The 22728-nt window shown below is 43.2% G+C and overlaps 1 protein-coding gene across 1 annotated transcript in view; it reads left to right on the plus strand.

Annotated features, from left to right (window-relative positions):
* The first annotated feature begins 9740 nt into the window (after nucleotides 1-9740).
* edil3a (EGF-like repeats and discoidin I-like domains 3a) overlaps nucleotides 9741-22728 on the plus strand; it is a 287021-nt gene continuing 274033 nt past the window's right edge. The window contains exon 1 of the mRNA XM_063017541.1: nucleotides 9741-10201. Within this exon, the coding sequence (XP_062873611.1) occupies nucleotides 10138-10201 (64 nt within the window). The 5' untranslated portion in view covers nucleotides 9741-10137. The remainder of the gene's footprint in view (nucleotides 10202-22728) is intronic.

The following is a 22728-nucleotide window of genomic DNA, read 5'->3' on the forward strand; positions in this document are numbered from 1 at the left end:
CAACAAAAGTGAGTACACCCCTAAGAGACTACACCCCTAAATGTCCAAATTGAGCACTGCTTGTCATTTTCCCTCCAAAATGTCATGTGATTTGTTAGTGTTACTAGGTCTCAGGTGTGCATAGGGAGCAGGTGTGTTCAATTTAGTAGTTCAGCTCTCACACTCTCTCATACTGGTCACTGAAAGTTCCAACATGGCACCTCATGGCAAAGAACTCTCTGAGGATCTTAAAAGACGAATTGTTGCACTACATGAAGATGGCCAAGGCTTCAAGAAGATTGCCAACACCCTGAAACTGAGCTGCAGCACAGTGGCCAAGATCATCCAGCGTTTTAAAAGAGCAGGGTCCACTCAGAACAGACCTCGCGTTGGTCGTCCAAAGAAGCTGAGTGCACGTGCTCAGCGTCACATCCAACTGCTGTCTTTGAAAGATAGGCGCAGGAGTGCTGTCAGCATTGCTGCAGAGATTGAAAAGGTGGGGGGTCAGCCTGTCAGTGCTCAGACCATACGCCGCACACTACATCAAATTGGTCTGCATGGCTGTCACCCCAGAAGGAAGCCTCTTCTGAAGTCTCTACACAAGAAAGCCCTCAAACAGTTTGCTGAAGACATGTCAACAAAGGACATGGATTACTGGAACCATGTCCTATGGTCTGATGAGACCAAGATTAATTTGTTTGGTTCAGATGGTCTCAAGCATGTGTGGCGGCAATCAGGTGAGGAGTACAAAGATAAGTGTGTCATGCCTACAGTCAAGCATGGTGGTGGGAATGCCATGGTCTGGGGCTGCATGAGTGCAGCAGGTGTTGGGGAGTTACATTTCATTGAGGGACACATGAACTCCAATATGTACTGTGAAATACTGAAGCAGAGCATGATCCCCTCCCTCCGGAAACTGGGTCGCAGGGCAGTGTTCCAGCATGATAATGACCCCAAACACACCTCTAAGACGACCACTGCTTTATTGAAGAGGCTGAGGGTAAAGGTGATGGACTGGCCAAGCATGTCTCCAGACCTAAACCCAATAGAACATCTTTGGGGCATCCTCAAGCGGAAGGTGGAGGAGCGCAAAGTCTCGAATATCCGCCAGCTCCGTGATGCCATCATGGAGGAGTGGAAAAGCATTCCAGTGGCAACCTGTGAAGCTCTGGTAAACTCCATGCCCAGGAGAGTTAAGGCAGTTCTGGGAAATAATGGTGGCCACACAAAATATTGACACTTCAGGAACTTTCACTAAGGGGTGTACTCACTTTTGTTGCCGGTGGTTTAGACATTAATGGCTGTATATTGAGTTATTTTGAGGGAAGAATAAATTTACACTGTTATATAAGCTGCACACAGACTACTTTTCATTGTGTCAAAGTGTCATTTTGTCAGTGTTGTCCCATGAAAAGATATACTTAAATATCTGCAGAAATGTGAGGGGTGTACTCACTTTTGTGATACACTGTATCTATATGTCTTCCCGTCTGTCTGTCCATCCGTCCATCCATCAGTCTGTCTATGTATATGTCTGTCTGTCTATCTATCTATCAGTCAGTCAGTCTGTCTGTATATCTGTCTGTCTATCAGTTTGTCTGTCTGTCTATCTATCTATTTGTCTGTCAGTCTGTCTGTCTCTCTATCAGTCTGTCTGTCGGTCTGTCTGTCTGTCCATCTATCTATCTATCTATCTATCTATCTATCTATCTATCTATCTATCTATATATATATATATATATCTGTATATATATATATATATATATATATACAGTGTATCACAAAAGTGAGTACACCCCTCACATTTCTGCAGATATTTAAGTATATCTTTTCATGGGACAACACTGACAAAATGACACTTTGACACAATGAAAAGTAGTCTGTGTGCAGCTTATATAACAGTGTAAACTTATTCTTCCCTCAAAATAACTTAATATACAGCCATTAATGTCTAAACCACCGGCAACAAAAGTGAGTACACCCCTTAGTGAAAGTTCCTGAAGTGTCAATATTTTGTGTGGCCACCATTATTTCCCAGAACTGCCTTAACTCTCCTGGGCATGGAGTTTACCAGAGCTTCACAGGTTGCCACTGGAATGCGTTTCCACTCCTCCATGACGACATCACGGAGCTGGCGGATATTCGAGACTTTGCGCTCCTCCACCTTCCGCTTGAGGATGCCCCAAAGATGTTCTATTGGGTTTAGGTCTGGAGACATGCTTGGCCAGTCCATCACCTTTACCCTCAGCCTCTTCAATAAAGCAGTGGTCGTCTTAGAGGTGTGTTTGGGGTCATTATCATGCTGGAACACTGCCCTGCGACCCAGTTTCCGGAGGGAGGGGATCATGCTCTGCTTCAGTATTTCACAGTACATATTGGAGTTCATGTGTCCCTCAATTAAATGTAACTCCCCAACACCTGCTGCACTCATGCAGCCCCAGACCATGGCATTCCCACCACCATGCTTGACTGTAGGCATGACACACTTATCTTTGTACTCCTCACCTGATTGCCGCCACACATGCTTGAGACCATCTGAACCAAACAAATTAATCTTGGTCTTATCAGACCATAGGGCATGGTTCCAGTAATCCATGTCCTTTGTTGACATGTCTTCAGCAAACTGTTTGCGAGCTTTCTTGTGTAGAGACTTCAGAAGAGGCTTCCTTCTGGGGTGACAGCCATGCAGACCAATTTGATGTAGTGTGCGGCGTATGGTCTGAGCACTGACAGGCTGACCCCCCACCTTTTCAATCTCTGCAGCAATGCTGACAGCACTCCTGCGCCTATCTTTCAAAGACAGCAGTTGGATGTGACGCTGAGCACGTGCACTCAGCTTCTTTGGACGACCAACGCGAGGTCTGTTCTGAGTGGACCCTGCTCTTTTAAAACGCTGGATGATCTTGGCCACTGTGCTGCAGCTCAGTTTCAGGGTGTTGGCAATCTTCTTGTAGCCTTGGCCATCTTCATGTAGCGCAACAATTCGTCTTTTAAGATCCTCAGAGAGTTCTTTGCCATGAGGTGCCATGTTGGAACTTTCAGTGACCAGTATGAGAGAGTGTGAGAGCTGTACTACTAAATTGAACACACCTGCTCCCTATGCACACCTGAGACCTAGTAACACTAACAAATCACATGACATTTTGGAGGGAAAATTACAAGCAGTGCTCAATTATATATATATATATACAGTGTATCACAAAAGTGAGTACACCCCTCACATTTCTGCAAATATTTTATTATATCTTTTCATGGGACAACACTATAGACATGAAACTTGGATATAACTTAGAGTAGTCAGTGTACAGCTTGTATAGCAGTGTAGATTTACTGTCTTCTGAAAATAACTCAACACACAGCCATTAATGTCTAAATAGCTGGCAACATAAGTGAGTACACCCCACAGTGAACATGTCCAAATTGTGCCCAAATGTGTTGTTGTCCCTCCCTGGTGTCATGTGTCAAGGTCCCAGGTGTAAATGGGGAGCAGGGCTGTTAATTTTGGTGTTTTGGGTACAATTCTCTCATACTGGCCACTGGATATTCAACATGGCACCTCATGGCAAAGAACTCTCTGAGGATGTGAGAAATAGAATTGTTGCTCTCCACAAAGATGGCCTGGGCTATAAGAAGATTGCTAACACCCTGAAACTGAGCTACAGCATGGTGGCCAAGGTCATACAGCGGTTTTGCAGGACAGGTTCCACTCGGAACAGGCTTCGCCAGGGTCGACCAAAGAAGTTGAGTCCACGTGTTCGGCGTCATATCCAGAGGTTGGCTTTAAAAAATAGACACATGAGTGCTGCCAGCATTGCTGCAGAGGTTGAAGACGTGGGAGGTCAGCCTGTCAGTGCTCAGACCATACGCCGCACACTGCATCAACTCGGTCTGCATGGTCGTCATCCCAGAAGGAAGCTGACGCACAAGAAAGCCCGCAAACAGTTTGCTGAAAACAAGCAGTCCAAGAACATGGATTACTGGAATGCCCTGTGGTCTGACGAGACCAAGATAAACTTGTTTGGCTCAGATGGTGTCCAGCATGTGTGGCGGCGCCCTGGTGAGAAGTACCAAGACAACTGTATCTTGCCTACAGTCAAGCATGGTGGTGGTAGCATCATGTTCTTGGGCTGCATGAGTGTTGCTGGCACTGGGGAGCTGCAGTTCATTGAGGGAAACATGAATTCCAACATGTACTGTGACATTCTGAAACAGAGCATGATCCCCTCCCTTCGAAAACTGGGCCTCATGGCAGTTTTCCAACAGGATAGCAACCCCAAACACAACCTCCAAGATGACAACTGCCTTGCTGAGGAAGCTGAAGGTAAAGGTGATGGACTAAACCCAATTGAGCACCTGTGGCGCATCCTCAAGTGGAAGGTGGAGGAGTTCAAGGTGTCTAACATCCACCAGCTCCGTGATGTCATCATGGAGGAGTGGAAGAGGATTCCAGTAGCAACCTGTGCAGCTCTGGTGAATTCCATGCCCAGGAGGGTTAAGGCAGTGCTGGATAATAATGGTGGTCACACAAAATATTGACACTTTGGGCACAATTTGGACATGTTCACTGTGGGGTGTACTCACTTATGTTGCCAGCCATTTAGACATTAATGGCTGTGTGTTGAGTTATTTTCAGAAGACAGTAAATCTACACTGCTATACAAGCTGTACACTGACTACTCTAAGTTATATCCAAGTTTCATGTCTATAGTGTTGTCCCATGAAAAGATATAATGAAATATTTGCAGAAATGTGAGGGGTGTACTCACTTTTGTGATACACTGTATATGTCTGTCTGTCTATCTATCTGTCGGTCTGTCTTGTCAGTCTGTATGTCTATCTGTCTATCAGTCTGTATCAGTCTATCTATCTGTCTGTCTGTATGCATGTCTATCTGTCTGTCTGTCTGTCTGTCTGTCAGCCTGTTTATCTATCTATCTGTTAGTCTGTCAGTCAATCTGCCAGTCTACCCTGTCTACCTGTCTGCCGGCTTATTAGCCTGTTAATCTATCTATCTGTTTGTATATCAGTCTGTCTGCCTGTCTGTCTATCTGTCTGTCTGTCTACCTATCTATCAGTCTGTCTATCAGCCTGTTTATCTATCTATCTATATATCTATATTTCTGTCTATTTATCCATCTGTCTTGTCTGTCTGTAGGCCAGCTAGTTTTTTTCTATGACCTTACTTGCTTAGTATATAAATACATTGCCATACTAATACTTAGACTAGTCTTATAAATGGTTGTCACCAACACTACAGGTTGTTGCTTTGCATTTAGGCAGGAAGACAGCTCTCCTGACATCCAGCAAACCCAAATCATACCTTCAGAAGATAATTCAGCCTCATGAGTCATTACTTTAGAGAATAAAATGCATTGTCTTTGCTTGAGAATGTATAATTTGGGTGTGATTATGAGCACTCTAGCCACTGTGTACAATGATCTTAGGACCAGGCACTGCTCTGCAATTAAAGTCCAATTTCTACAGCTTTTGTGTGCATGTTACTTCCAAAGAAAACTAAACTCTAAACTCTGAACTGTTGTAGCTCTCAAGCTTTTCCAACATACACTATGGGTTTGTCCAAAAACCTAGTGAGCTCTGTGCATAGATACATTTACATCATCCTATGCGCTCCTGAGAAGAAGGCTGTCCGAATCCCTAGATACCCTAAAATGCTGCCTACTGAGGTGCCTTATTTCAAAGTGATAATCTGACTGAATGATGACGGAGCATCTGATGCTTCCTTAAAGATGAAGACAATTATTGCAAGCCACCCCTTCTCATCCAACATCACTGCCTAATCGCACAAATAATTAAGCCTTTTCAGTGAAGTGGAGGCTGTTATAGCTGCAAGGGGCAGATGGCCTCCATATCTGAGGCCAAGGTTTTGGAACGGGATGTCCAGCTAGCTGATGGTTGATATATCCTAAAACAAGGGAGTCTAAGACATGGGGGGTCGAGTCAATATTAATGCCCAAGGTTTTGGATCGGGATGTCCAGTAAGCTGATGGTCAACCTAGCCTTAAACAAGGGAGTCTAAGACATGGGGGGTCGACTCAATATTAATGCCCAAGGTTTTGGATCGGTATGTCCAGCAAACTGATGGTCGACATCCTGAAACAAGGGAGTCTAAGACATGGGGGGGTCGACTCAATATTATTGCCCAAGGTTTTGGAACGAGATGTCCAGCTAGCTGATGGTTGAAATATCCTTAAACAAGGGAGTCTAAGACATGGGGGGTCGACTCAATATTAATGCCCAAGGTTTTGTAATGAGTCCAATAAGCTGCCTGACCGCTGGTGTCCATATACTTTTGCTTTATAGTGTATCTGATAGTTTAGTAGGTAGACTGTCTACTCTGCCATTACGTAGGTATGACTGTGTGTGTGTGTGATGTATTCCTGTCCTACAGCCAGTGTTCTGGGATAGACTCTGGTTCACCACAAAACTGACCCAGAAAAGCAGATGCAGGCATAACATTATGAACACCTTCCTAATATTGTGTTGGTCCCCCTTTTGCTTGGCATGTACTCCACTAGACCCCTGAAGGTGTGCTGTGGTATCTGGCACCAAGATGTTAGCAGCAGACACTTTAACTCCTGTAGGTTGTGATGTGGGGCCTCCATGGATCGGACTTGTTTGTTCAGCACATCCCACAGATGCTCGATTGGATTGAGATCTGGGGAACTTGGAGACCAAGTCAACACCTCAAACTCGTTGTTGTGCTCCTCAAACCATTCCTGAACCATTTTTGCTTTGTGGTAGGACGCAATAACCTGCTGAAAGAGGCCACAGCCATCACGGAATACTGCTTCCATAAGAGGGTGTACATGGTCTGCAACAATGCTTAGGTAGGTGGTACGTGTCAGAGTAACATCCACATGGATGGCAGGACCCAAGGTTTCCCAGCAGAACATTGCCCAAAGCATCACACTGCCTCTGCCAGCTTGCCTTCTTCCCATAGTGCATCCTGGTGCCACGTGTTCCCCAGGTAAGCGAAGCACACGCACCCGGCCATCCACGTGATTCATCAGACCAGGCCACCTTCTTCCATTGCTCCGTGGTCCAGTTCCGATGCTCACGTGCCCATTGTCGGCGCTTTCGGTGGTGGATGGGGGTCAGCAAGGGCACTCTGACTGGTCTGCGGCTATGCAGCCCCATACGCAACAAACTGTGATGCACTGACACTGTGTATTCTGACACCTTTCTATCAGAACCAGCATTAACTTCTTCAGCAATTTGAGCTCCAGTAGCTCGTCTGTTGGATCGACCCACACGGGCCAGCCTTCACTCACCGCATCAGTGAGCCTTGGCCGCCCATGACCCTGTCGCCGGTTTACCACTGTACCCTTATCAACTCGCTCAAATCCTTACGCTTGTCCATTTTTCCTGCTCCTAACACATCAGCTTTGAGGATAAAATGTTCACTTGCTGCCTAATATATCCCACCCACTAACAGGGGCCGTGATGAAGAGATAATCAGTGTTATTCACTTCACCTGTCAGTGGTCAAAATGTTATGCCTTGTTGGTGTATTATAGTATCACACATATGCCAAGGAGCCACAGGATCCTCTTGTAGGATCCTGTATGATTACATGAACACCACAATGTGTAGTTTGCCTATAATACCAGTATAAAAATAAACTCTGATCCCACCCATTTTAAAAGACAAGGGAAAAGACCAGCTCTGAGCTCCCATCATGAATAAACAGCAAGAGATCCCGACACGCTCCTACATTAATCAGAGTCAAAAACCGAACAGGTCCGAGCGGGGCAGGGTGGTTTGCTAGATCTTTGCTTTGCAAAATGCAAACTAGGGCTAATAGGGAGGTCAGTGGTCCAGCAGAGGATTCGCCGAAAGGATTCATAAATTATGGAACCAGAGGAGAAAGTAGTTTCTGGATTTTACTTGCTTAATCCTCTATACAGCTAAATAATCCACGTTTATTAAATTAAACTGGTTGTGGGAGATACAGTTCTGTCTGTGAGGGGGTTTGGTATGGACCCTGAGCCCTGTGATGGACTGTGGACCATTCTAGACACCTCATATCACGATGAAACGCTTACTAATGCAATCCGGACGATCTAGTCAACCTGCTAGTATGTTTTTTTTGGGGGGGATGTAGGAGTACACCACCCCATCTGATACATACACGAGGAGAACGTACCAAACCCACGGGCACAGCCTGGTAACCAGAATTTGGGAATAATCCTGAACTGGAAATACTAGATTCCTGATAGCTCCATAAAACGAACACAACCCCTCATTTATATATTGATTTATCCTCAGGACCTGCTTGGTCAAGGACAGGGTCCCAGTGGATGCGGAGCATCTCTCAAATACAAGGGGCACGAGGCAAACAATACATCCCGGACAAAGTGACAACTATAAAACACACATTAATGTATGGGACCTGGGTTTGTTCCTCATTTACGATAACTGTCTGGAGGAGTTTGGCATGTTCTCCAGGGGAAGCGTGTATTTACACTATGCGCATCAGTTTCCAGAGAAGGCTCTGGACCCACTGTGACCATGACTAGACAAAGCAGTTACCGAAGGTAAATGCATTGATGAAATAGCAAGGGATCCTGGGACTCAGGTCACTGCATGACAGACTTTGGTATGTTCTCCAGGGAAGGGTATATTCCTGTTATGTGTGTCGCAACATTCATCATCCTCATTAGCGGATGAGAGTTTGGCATGTTCTCCAGGCATCTACCTGTGTTACCAAAGGTAAATGCATTATTGAAATAGACAGCAGGTGGACTGGGTGATGTATGGCAACAAGCAATGGATCCTGGGACCTGGGTTTGTTCCTCATTAATGGTCACTGCCTGGCAATTTGGCATGTTCTCCAGAGGAAGGGTATATTCCTGCTATGTGTGTCAGCTTCCAGAGAAGGCTCTGGACCCACTGCGACTGTGACTAGACAAAGCAGTCACCAAAGCTGAATGTATTATTAAAATAGACAGCAGGTGGACTGGGTGATGAATCCTGAGACCTGGGTCTGTTCCTCATTTATGGTCTCTGCTGATAAAGTTTGGTATGTTCTCCAGGCGTCTACCTGGGTTACCAAAGGTAAATGCATTAATGAAATAGACAGCAGGTAGACTGGGTAATGCATGACAACAGGCAATGTATCCTGGGATGGTTCATATATCCTTAATGGTCACTGCCTGACAGAGTTTGGCATGTTCTCCAGAGGAAGGGTGTATTTCCGCTACACCTGGACCCACTGCGACTAGACAAAGCCGTTACCAAGGGTAAATGCTACTAATAAAATTGTCAGCAGGCGGACAATAGATCCCGGGACCTGGGTCTGTTCCTCGTTTACGGTCTACGCCTGGTGGAGTTTGGTATGTTCTCCAGGCCTCTACCTGCATTTCCCTATCTCACTTTACAAAAAACATGGAGAAGAAAGGAAGACGTGTGCATTAGTGCCCCGAGGTGTGTTAGTGCTAGATTGTGTGTTGAAGGTCGGCGCCAGAGCCACCGCGACCCTGACCAGGATTGACACAGTGAACATGAAGGAATGACAACATTAATGAATTAATACTTGCCGTTCTATTCACGTGGGTATCTTATAAACCAAATATGGGGAGAGTCCATAGACCCCTGGACGGCTGTTCACGCGCGTCTGTGTGGGTGGGTGGGTGGCGCGCGGCTGCACGCATGCACGCGAAAGGAGGAGCGAGCGCAGCACCGCCTTTATCATCAGCCACACAGCGCCGCTGCTCGTGCGCTCCACTGATTCCGCCCGTCTCTCCTCCTCACCGTCTCCTCCTGCTGCTCCGTCCTCTGTACAGCCGCTCTGTCCGCGTCCTGCGCTCCACTGCGCTGCTTCTCTGTGCTGCCTCACTGCGCTGCCTCACTGCGCTCCACCCGCCCAGCGCACCGCATCCTGGGATCCATTACTGGTTTATTTTGGTTTTTCATCCCCCAAAAGCGCGTTTTTTCCCCCTCTTCTCACCTTTTTCCAGGAGACACGTAGAGGGAGGGCTTTAATAGACACCTGCCTGACTGAGGAGATACTCACTTTGAACGCAACTCCAAGGAGGAGAGCTGGACTGGCTGAACTTTCAGCACCGTTTGCCGTTTCTCACCACTGAACCGGTGCTATTGAAAGCTCTTTGGTTCGCTTTTTCGGTTTATTGGGAGAATGGGACCGTTTTTATTCTCCGTGTTCGTCTGTGCGAGCATCGCTGTCCCGCATCTCGCCAAAGGTAAGGCGCTGAGAAGCTTTTCCTCCTTGGTTTGGTCTGGTTCGGTTCGGTTCGCTCTATAAGAACCAAATGCTGGATGGGATGAGGTAATGAAACACACAGTCAGCTATGGAAGTCCTGAAATGTAGGCTGCCTTTTTTTCCCCTTTTGGATGGGGTGTTGTCCTGAAGGGTACATTTCAACGGGACAGTATTAATAAGCATCCTTAATACAACAGTGTACATAATGTGCACTTTTTCTCATAAAACACGCACTAAATTATTTACACAATGTGTACCATCCTGCCTCTTAAAAGATACATTTCAGTACGTCCACTTCTTCAAAGTGACAGGGCATCAAACGGGCATCGTGCTGCCAATTTGTCTGAGCGACAGTGATTCACAACTTCACGTCTAATCCATGTATGACATTCTATAGCGGTTTGGTCCTGAATCGATTCTGCGAGTCGACTCCCAAAATTCCGCGTGGGATCCAGCGTTAAATTTAGGAATCGACTCCATACGGGATCAACTCTAGAAATTTGCAATTCGGTACACATGTGAATCGATCGGGGTTTTTTCAGGACGCGTCTCTTTTAAAACGGAATAGGTTGTTTTAATAGTACAGCTTTGGGGAAAAATACAACAAAATAGAATAAATAAATAGAAATATTACATTATATCTAGCTGATAAGAGCTCAAGTGATATTACCAAATCATGACATCTGTGACAACAAACTGGTTATTTATATGATTCTTGAGTTCTACCACTGTATAACACAGACATAATGACATTATCAGTCCAGATGTTTCTGGCATTTTGTATTCAAAGCACTCTTATTACTTGTAAAAGAGGTAAAGGAGTAGATGCACCCTTCACTGCCAGTGTCTGATAAGCTATGATGTAATTCCAAGAGTTCAACCCATATAAGACTGTACTACTGACTACACGTGTGTGTGTGTGTGTGCTGTGTGCCAGGTGTAATAATATTAATAACCTTTGACTAAGGTGGTGCCCTGGAGGGTACATTTCTACGGAACACTATCCATAGCTTTATATTTTGGCCAATACATGTTTTGTGGGTAAGGTTCGTGAAGACAGGAGCCAAAAAAAAAGACCACTGCTTATTTCCAAGTTTTGGCAGAGATGGAATTTAAGTATTCAGATACAGATGCAGGTGTATGAGAAATGAGGATTGACACAGTGAACATGAAGGAATGACGACATGAATTGATAATATTAAAATGATTCTTGAGTTCTACCACTGTATAACACAGACATAATGACATTATCAGTCCAGATGTTTCTGGCATTTTGTATTCAAAGCACTCTTATTACTTGTAAAAGAGGTAAAGGGGGTAGATGCACCCTTCCCTGCCAGTGCCTGATAAGCTATGATGTAATTGTAAGAGTTCAACCCATATAAGACTGTACTACTGACTACACATGTGTGTGTGTGTGTGTGTGTGTGTGTGTGCTGTGTGCCAGGTGTAATAATATTAACCCAGACACCACCCCATAGGATGACCATATTTTGTTTTGTTTTTTAAAGCGGACGCCTGGTTCGGGGAAGGAAGGAGGGGGGTTATTTCATGTCGTTGGTGACACCATGGCAATGTGTATGGGGTAGAGGTTTAAATAGTTGACAAATGAGCCAATAACCATCCAGCTGTGTTACTGAACTTTAATAAATGTACAGCTGCTCTTTAACAAGGGCCTTTATGGTCAGATAATCTTATTCCTTCACATTCAGCGTTAAGCCCTAAACAATAATAACAACAAATTAAAAAACAGTTGTCACCTATGAATAAAAATCCCTTTATTTTTTAGTTTCTTTGATGTATTGTACAATCGTATCAGCCGACTTATTAGGAGTGTTTTTAACTTTAATTTGATTCACTTTAATTACTTGCTCCCATCAGTAGAAAGCAGTAAGATGTGTCTTCTAGTGCTTGCTGAGCAATTTCCACAGAACGCAGTGCCATCACGGTGTTGACAAGAGCCTCTGTGTTAGTACGTGCATGTGAAAATCAGACTTATTTTAACAAAACAGATGCACTCCTAAAAAGACCTAAAAACAAACCAATGCAAACCAATGCAAAAACATACACACAGAGTAGTGAGTGCAGACTAGAGAAGCCGAATCCCGGCCGGACGCATTTTTTAGATCTCAAAAAGAGGACATGTCCGGGAAAAAGAGGACGTATGGTCACCCTAACCACCCATAGCTTTATATTTTGGCCTAACATATTTTGTGAGTAAGGATAAAAGGAGCAAGAGTAAGAACAGGGTGATTTTGGGTTGCTGCACTTTAACAAGCAGAACCAGCAAGCATCAAGCATCGTTTTGTCAGCGATGGAATGTAAGTATTCAGATACAGATGCAGGTGTGAACTTAAAAACATCTGGTCAAATAATATACATTTGGTTGTTTTTTTTAATATATTATAACAGTAAGCACAACCTCCGAAGTAAACATTCTGCTTATTCAGTACAAAAGTTTACCTCATTAGTCCACAACGCTAATGCATCTGACTTGTCTTGATATTGTTTTGCACCTATTATATATTGACATTTGTGATGAGATCTCAGGTCAGGTTTCCCACTGAGGAGATGCTCATCATGTTTGTGTAAGCAACCAAGCACAGTATAATGTTGCACCTGCAGTTCCTTTGACTAAGGTGGTGCCCTGGAGGGTACATTTCTATGGGACACTATCCATAGCTTTATATTTTGGCCAAAACATGTTTTGTGGGTAAGCGTAGTGGGAGCTAGATGCAAAAAAAACCCAAAACGTTTTGGCAGCGATTCAATTTCAGTATTCAGATACAGATGCAGGCATATGAGAAAGTTTGGAAACTTCTGGTCAAATTATATATTTTTGGTAGATTTTTGACATGTAAAAGAAAGCACAACATAACCTTTGATAATAAAAACTGTTTAAGTCATGCAAAACTGATGTCCTACTTAATCAGTACAAAAGTTTACTTCATTAGTCCACAGCACTAATGCATCTGGCTTGTCTTGATATTGTTTTGCACACATTATATATTGACTTTTGTGATGAGATCGCAGGTTAGGTTTCCATCATGTTTTAGTAAGCCATTATAGCTTTAAACTTTTCCCAAAACATGTTTTGTGGGTAAGGTTCGTAGGAGCAGGAGCCAAAAAAACACGGCAATGTAATTGAAGTATTCAGATACAGATGCAGATGTATGAAGTCAAATGATATACTGTATTTTGGTTGATTTGGTTGATGTAAAAGTAAGCACAACCTCGAAGCAAACATTTATCTGCAAATATCATTAAACATTTATTCTACTTCTGATAAAAATTGTTAAGTCATGCAAAACTGACGTCCGGCTTATTCAGTACAAAAGTTCTCTTTATTAGTCCACAACACTAATGCATCTGACTTGTCTTGATATTGTTTTGCACACATTATATATTGACATTTGTGTCAGGTTTCCTGCTTAGGAGATGCTCATCATGTTTTAGTAAGCAACCAAACACAGTATAATCTTGCACCACTTGCAGCTGAACATTCCTACAGTTCCTTCGACTAAGGTGGCCCCGGAGGTTACATTTATACGGGACACCATTATAGCTTTATACTTTGACCAAAACATGTTTTGTGGGTAAGCTTAGTGGGGGCAGGAGCCAAAAAAAAGACCACTGCTTATGTCCAAGTTTTGGCAGCAATTTAATTTCTGTATTCTGTATTCTGGCATCCTGTAGCTGCACGCATTCAGTTTAAAACACTGATGCTCGCCTACAAAGCCAAAAATGGACCAGCCCCAAGCTACCTTCGTGGTCTAATAAAACCCGCTCTGTACCACGCAACCTCCGAGCCACTAGTCTCGCCCGACTTGATCCTCCACCCAGGACTAGAGGAAGACGAGCATCAAGGCTCTTCTCTGTTCTGGAACCCAAGTGGTGGAACGAACTTCCTCTGTCTGTCCGAACATCTGAGTGTCTTACTGTATTTAAAAAACGATTAAAAACCTTCATCACCTCTTTAATAAACACTTAAGCTGACTTGTACTTACTTACAAACACTTTTACATTTCCAACAGGTTTTAGCAGATTTGTGTTCTTGGACTGTTGTTCTACTTAAACTAAAGTAATAAAACTTTTACTATAGAAGCACTACTGTAAGTCGCTCTGGATAAGAGCGTCTGCTAAATGCCAAAAATGTAAATATTCAGATACAGATGCAGGTGTATGAAAAAGTTTAGAAACTCCTGGTCAAATCATATATGTCAATGTAATCACAACCTCCGCAGCAAACATTTATCTGCAAATATCATTAAACATTTATTCTACTTTTAATCAAATTGTCAAGTCATGCAAAACTGACGTCCTGCTTATTCAGTACAAAAGTTTCTTCAACACTAATGCATCTGACTGACTGGATATTGTTTTGCACACGTGATATGTTGACACTTGTGATGAGATCTCAGGTCAGGTTTCCCACTGAGGAGATGCTCATCATGTCCTTTGCTGTCATTTTGGGGTTTTGAATTGTCCTCCTGGTCAGCATACAAGCATACTACTGGAGGTGCTTTGATAATAATATAACCCATATACCGTATTAATCAATGAAGTAACCATATGTTAAGACTAGCTGAGAAGCACATTTGCTCAGTTTGCTAGAGAGGTTACGTTCTTTTTACTTTTAAAAAGAAGCAAGAAAAGGAAGAAAAACGTTTTGCATGATGCCTCGTTATGGACTGGCGACCTGTCTAGGGTGGTTCTTGTATTTTGCCCAGTAAATCGGACCTACCATGACCCTGAATAGGATAAAGCGTTGGTAAAACAGACAATTAATAAATACATTAATTACATTTTGTATGGACCACTGTCTGTTGGGTCATATCAACTCTGGCTTGACCATTCTAAAATGCATTTAACATTATGACCACCTCCTTGTTTCTACACTCACTGTCCATTTTATCAGCTCCACTTACCATATACAAGCACTTTGTAGTTCTACAATTACTGACTGTAGTCCATCTATTTCACTACATACTTTTTAGCCTGCTTTTACCGTTCTTTAATGGTCAGCTCCCCCATAGGACCACTACAGAGCAGGTATTATTTAGGTGGTGGATCATTCTCAGCACTGCAGTGACACTGACATGGTGGTGGTGTTTTAGTGTGTGTTGTGCTGTTATGAGTGGATCAGACACAGCAGCGCTGCTGGAGTTTTTAAATACCGTGTCCACTCTATTAGACACTCCTACCTAGTTGGTTCACCTTGTAGATGTAAAGTCAGAGACGATCGCTCATCTATTGCTGCTGTTTGAGTTGGTCATCTTCTAGACCTTCATCAGTGGTCACAGGACGCTGCCCATGGGGTGCTGTTGGCTGGATATTTTTGGTTGGTGGACTATTCTCAGTCCAGCAGTGACAGTGAGGTGTTTAAAAACTCCAGCAGCGCTGCTGTGTCTGATCCTCTCATACCAGCAAAACACACACTAACACACCACCACCATGTCAGTGTCAGTGCAGTGCTGAGAATTATCCACCATCCAAATAATACCTACTCTGTGGTGGTCCTGTGGGGGTCCTGACCATTGAAGAACGGCATGAAAGGGGGCTAACAAAGCATGCAGAGAAACAGATGGACTACAGTCAGTAATTGTAGAACTACAAAGTGCTCCAATATGGTAAGTGGAGCTGATAAAATGGACTGTGAGTGTAGAAACAAGGAGGTGGTTTTAATATTATGATTTACATTTTACCTTGGTATACTTTGGGTCACTTTCTTTCATTATGCAACATAAAGTGAAGCTTTAAGTAATGAACTGCTACCATGATGTTCTTTCAAAATTAGTTGATGGAAATTTGTATGAATTTAGCTTTCAATTGTGCTTTTTTTTACTGTGACAATTAAAAAATACTCTTCTGTTTGTGTTCTGTAAGCATATACCATGTTACAGACCCACCGCTAATACAAAATACATAAATTAAATCCATCAATCCACAGACATAAATTAAACCACTGGCATTTCTGTGACCACGAATCAGCAGGTTTTCCAATCCATTTTTATTCCCCTTATGATTTCCTTTCTCATATTAATAGAAACGTGTAGCTGTGGCGCATCTCAGAAGTGACAGGAACGTTCTTGAGGTGGCAGCTGAGTGTGCATAGGCTATAACCAAATGTATAATTCTTAAGTTATGAAAGGCTGAAAGATCAAGATTCTAAGCCACTTTTACCTTCCCTTAGTCTGGCAGTGCTAGGATTTCTAATTACGACAGAGCTTAGCCTCCCAGGCTTCCTCGTGTTTGCGCTGCCCGCTCCCTCTTGGCATCATTTGGAACATGAATATAGAGCTTATCATAGCTTAAGAACAGTTTGTTTCTGGACTTTGGGTACAGATGTAAAATGATCAGGGATAGTTCTGTAGTTGATCACAGGATTTTTCAGAAGCTTAAGCAGTGAATCATGGGATGTAAGAGGCTTATAGTACCTTCTGATTGGTTGATTAAGGAGAAGCCCTTAATGGTACACTAGCCAATATCATGTATCACTGATCACATGATTGTGATCAAAGTAAGTTCATTGTTGGCCTGGAATACACATCTGGAAAAAAGAGTCATCTACTTTAGTCTTTATTCTGTTAGACTAATGATAAAAGATACACTATGGGTGTGTTCGAAAAGCTAGGGAGCTCTCTACATAGGCAGCATTTTACATCATCCTGTGCGCGCTTCCGAGAAAGAGGCTGTTCGAAATCCTAGATGCCTTAATATCCTCACTTCTGAGGCATCTTAATATTTCAATGTTATTTTGGCTCAAGAACGAGTGAGCATCCGACGCTGCCTTAGTGATCAAGGCAATCCCAACATTCATTGCGGGTCGGGTGCTCTTCTCTTACAGAAAAATAAACATGGCTGACGGGGCGGAGAAATGAATGGAGTTATTTTCAAACGTAAATAAAATATTACTGATTTTTAACTTGTATAAACTTGTACCGAGTGTTTTTATTTGCAAGTTTGGGCTTGTCAGGAAATTTAACCGTAATCGGTACATGAAGGAAGATGTTATATTGACGTTAGCGTGCTGTGCTACCTCAGTTTATTGGTTTTAATGGCAAGATGCTAAATGCTAAACGCGAAATGCGAAACCCGATGGAATCGCTATCTAAGTAGTGCGTTCGAATAACCTGCCTTATAAGTCATTGACTTATTAGAATCCTCTCTACTGAGGCAGCTGCCTATGTAGACAGTAAGACAGCAAGGCAGCTCCCTAGGTTTTCGAACACACCCAATATGTCTAAAAATATATGGACACTTCACCTAGAGCAGGGTTTTTCAAACTTTTTTTGAAGTGACCCACATTTTGTCCATGATTTTTTATGTAACCCAGACAACACAATCTTGCTCTCTCTCTCTTTGTACAATCTGCTCTCACTGGGATTTACAAGATCTAACATAAAGCCTCCACAAGGGGGTGTTCACATAGATGTTTATTTAATTATTTTTCTCAGCGACCCATTTTTTTCCGGCTTGCAACCCTTAGGTGGCTTGAAAAACCCTAGTCTAGGGCACTTGGAAGGAGTTCAAGCATTTTTCTCCACTAATGCCGACCCCCGCTCTGATTTGAGGAGAATGAAGCGAACTCACGCCTCCTCCGACACATGGGCAGCAGCCGTATGCATTTTGTCACCCACACTGGGTGAGTGACGTCACTTGGCTTCACCATATTTAAAGCGCGAAAAGAGACCAAATAGGTGCTATGAAAGTGCTCAGAAAAGTTTGCTGTTAACTTGGATGTTTGCTGTGCGTATTTGACTTAAAACCACAGATTGTCAACCCAGCATATTTAGCACAGTTTGTGAACACAGCATATTTAGCACAGCTTGGCAACCCAGCATATTTAGCACAGCTTGTGAATCCAGCATATTTAGCACAGCTTGGCAACCCAGCACATAAATCACAGCTTGTAAACCCTGGCTTATTTAACACAGCCTATGTACCCAGCTTAATTAGCACAGCTTTCAACCACTGCATCTGTGCATAGCCCATGTAACACAACCTTAACCCTGTCTGCTCCAGGGGCGCCGTACGATGGCTGACCCTGCGCTCTGACCCCATACATATATATATATATACATACATACAGTACATATACATATGTAGGTGTACAGTACAACAAAAGCCTTTCTTCGCATATCCCAGCTTGTCTGGAAGCTTGGGTCAAAGCGCAGGGTCAGCTATTGTATGGCGCTCCTGAAGCTGAGAGGGTTAAGGGCCTTGCTCAAGGGCCCAACAGTGGTTGCATTGCAGAGCTTGGATTCAAACTCTCAACCTTTCAGTTGATAGCCCAAAGCTCCACCCACTAGGCTACCACTGTCCCAATACTTTTTGCCATATAGTATACTATATTGGGTGGGGGGGGGGGAACATATGCTGTGGTGCATCACTACAGTCCAAATTCTGCCCTATGCACCTTTAAAATTGGCATGCCAGTCTTGAGATAGCAAGCAGGGTCATCACTTACTGTGTCATGTAGGTCATGAGGTAGGTGGAGGAGCAAATGAGGCAGGACTAATGCAGAACTAAGGCAGGTCCAAGTCAGGTACAGGGGCAGGTTTTTGATGAGATTGTAGGATCAGTGAACAGTGCATGTGCAAGAGAGAGCAGGAACGAGGCCAGAAACAGGATGGGGAGTGATGGGGTGATTGAGTTAGAGGACAGGGAGGCAGCACTGGGAGTCAAGGAGCAAGAGCGTTGATGATAGGAAGCGGGAGCAAACGTGACAGGGACATAGGTGAGTATGGGGTATAAGGGCAAGTGTGTAGGAGGGACAAGCTGACGAGTGAAGGAGCAAAGGAGGCAGGGGTGTAGGATAAATTGCGGTAAAAAGTGGTGATGGCCCTATTAACATAGAAATCATTAGCTGTCACATTAGCGTGCACTATTTATGCCTGAAGTATATATTTTTGGAATTTACTGTAAGTACAAGACCGATCAATATCAACAACGTTGGACTGAGTCCCGATCGCGAGTCATTAAATGAGAGAAATCTCGAATTGGAAAATTAAACCCATCAAGCTCGTTCTCCAGGAGTGTCGCAGGGTCAACGAGCCCATTATGCTGGTGTCAGAGTAACTGAGAGGACCGTATATCACCGAGACCGGAGCCGACGGAGTCTGGGCTGCTGGAGCGTCCAGCTAATAAATCCATTACATAAAGCATGTTGAATAATAGATGATATCGAATAATTCGGATTAGCATGTACGACCGGCTTCGTTTGTGCACGTTATACGACGTGGTTAATAAAACGTCATCGCCTGGATTTAAAAATTACTCAGGTGTTATGACATTTTACATTTTACCTCTGGCTGATGGTTGGTTCTAGAAATCTGCAGTCTCAGCTCAACTGAACGTCATGCGGAATATCAGCGTTTCGCACCTTTTGCATTACTTCTGCCATGCATATAAAATACGCATTTAATCCAGGAGCTGCTACATGGAGGTTTTTCACCCTTGCTGATGGCTTTTCTCTGTTTTTAATGAACAAATTATGCCAGAATGAGTTGTTTCCGAATCCTGGTTTGTTTTCTTCCAGCATTTTGCATACTACAAAAATATGTGGATACCACTCCTAATGGTGAAGTGTTATATATATATATATATATATATATATATATATACAGTATATATATATATATATATATATACATAGAGTTGCTCCCCATTTTGCTGCCAAAACAACCCTGACTCGTTGAGGCATGGACTCCACTAGACCCCTGAAGGTGTGCTGTGGTAACTTGGGTCAACATGGGCACCCTATGCAGCCCTATACGCAACAAACTGTGATGCACTGTGTATTCTGACACCTTTCTATCAGAACCAGCATTAACTTCTTTAGCAATTTACAGTACAGTAGCTCGTCTGTTGGATCGAATTACATGTGCATCAATATGCCTTGGCCGTCGGTTTACCACTGTTCCTTTCTTGGACCACTTTTTATAGATAATGATCACTGCAGACCGGGAACACCCCACAAGAGCTGCAGTTTTGGAGATGCTCTGACCCAGTCGTCTAGCCATCACAATTTGGCCCTTGTCAAACTCGCTCAAATCCTTACGCTTGTCCATTTTTCCTGCTTCTAACACACCAACTTTGAGGATAAAATGTTCACCTGCTGCCTGATATATCCCACCACCTAACAGGTGCCGTGATGAAGAGGTAATCAGTGTTATTCAGGTCACCCTTCAGTGGTCATAATGTTATGCCTAGTCGGTGTATACAGTGGTACCTTGTAACTCGATGTCCGCTAAACAAAATCTTTGAAACTCGATGCCCTTTGTCAAGAAATTAACAATGAACAGCCGCTTTGTTCAGCGCTCGGCTTAAGCGGTGCAGAGTAAAACGTCACCAAAGTGCGAATATGAGACGAATCTGTATTAGTGTGGAATAACCGTCAAATTCACCCTGTAAACTTCACATGTATCTGTGTTTAGCTGGATTGTCCCCCTCTTTCACTTTTAAACTTGTGTTATAGTTCGGGGTGCTCAGAAATTGAGAATCAGCTTTTCCGAGAGAGTCTAAAAAAAAATGACACAAGAACACTTAACCTCTCTTAATTATTACTGCTCATAAGTTCTCTCCACTAATGAAATTCCTCACTTGTTGTTTTAGTACAATAACTCACATTAAGCTTTGTGCACCACCACACTCCATAGGAAATAAAGGCACAACAGCACAAAAGCTATTTTGCCGCTTCTCATGTGAATGCGCCTTTACTGAACTGAGTATGGTATTCCAAGATCAAGCATCTCCAGGATTAAGAAGCATAAGGAAACAATAAAGAAGTAAAGGTAGTGTTTAACTGTTTTTTAATTGTATTTTAGTGTTTTTATATTATACTTGTGTTAATTTCAGTGTGTGTCAAAAACAACCTCATTATTTTACATATATGCAGTTCCACGGGACCATGGAAAGCATTAACAGGTTTCCCATACATCATTATAGGAAAAAAATACCTTGAAACTCAACGCCACTCCCAGAACCAACTGACACCAAGCTTCAAGGTACCACTGTATTTGATTATATATATGGGATGTAGCTAAAACACTTTAACTCACTGATTAAAAGGGGTGCCCACATACTTTTTGCCACGTTACCTGTAATTCATTTACATTTTCAGCTTTTTCCAGCTTTTTTCAAAGCCACTTACAGTACTGTGACAATATACTGTCTAAGCAATAGAAGATAAAGGTCCTTGCTGAATGGCCCAACAGTGACAACCTGGCAGTACCTTAACTACTGGGCTACAACTGCCCGACCGCTACAACAGCCCAACCTCACTTACATGTCTTTGGTATGTGGGAGGAAACCGGAGCTCCTGGAGTAAACCCACACAGACACAAGGAGAACACGCAAACTCAGACCACTACACCTGGGAATCGAACCCAGGACCTTCATGCTGTGAGGTGACAGTGCCACCAGCCATATAGTGATACATACAGTAATACTATCTGATAAGATTTAGATTATCAGTGTGAATAGAAACCAACAGCTGAGAAATTTTCAGAAGCCCTGCTGTTTCTTAGTGACAGTTTCTTTTAGCTTTTAAGTAAGTGCCACTTTCCCCTTAAAAAAGCCCCAACACGTGTTTATTTCTAATTTCCTCCATCCTGTGATTCAGTCCGGATCATGTGGCTGATGATAGTCTGCCAAGACGTGCTTGAATAACAAAATCCAGCTGTCTTATCTAAGCTATTGGAATGTCTAATGAAGTCTGGAGTCTATAAATCTGGAAAGCTTTTAATTTTCTTGATGTGACATCAATTTCCTCATTACTTGTAATACATATTAAGCTCTATTAAAGATTGTATAGAAATAAAAAAAATATATATACAGTGTATCACAAAAGTGAGTACACCCTTCACATTTCTGCAGATATTTAAGTATATCTTTTCATGGGACAACACTGACAAAATGACACTTTGACACAATGAAAAGTAGTCTGTGTGCAGCTTATATAACAGTGTAAATTTATTCTTCCCTCAAAATAACTCAATATACAGCCATTAATGTCTAAACCACCGGCAACAAAAGTGAGTACACCCCTAAGTGAAAGTTCCTGAAGTGTCAATATTTTGTGTGGCCACCATTATTTCCCAGAACTGCCTTAACTCTCCTGGGCATGGAGTTTACCAGAGCTTCACAGGTTGCCACTGGAATGCTTTTCCACTCCTCCATGACGACATCACGGAGCTGGCGGATATTCGAGACTTTGCGCTCCTCCACCTTCCGCTTGAGGATGCCCCAAAGATGTTCCATTGGGTTTAGGTCTGGAGACATGCTTGGCCAGTCCATCACCTTTACCCTCAGCCTCTTCAATAAAGCAGTGGTCGTCTTAGAGGTGTGTTTGGGGTCATTATCATGCTGGAACACTGCCCTGCGACCCAGTTTCCGGAGGGAGGGGATCATGCTCTGCTTCAGTATTTCACAGTACATATTGGAGTTCATGTGTCCCTCAATGAAATGTAACTCCCCAACACCTGCTGCACTCATGCAGCCCCA

The sequence above is a fragment of the Trichomycterus rosablanca genome, chromosome 21 (genome assembly GCF_030014385.1).
Source record: "Trichomycterus rosablanca isolate fTriRos1 chromosome 21, fTriRos1.hap1, whole genome shotgun sequence".
In the NCBI taxonomy this organism is placed as follows: Eukaryota; Metazoa; Chordata; class Actinopteri; order Siluriformes; family Trichomycteridae; genus Trichomycterus; species Trichomycterus rosablanca.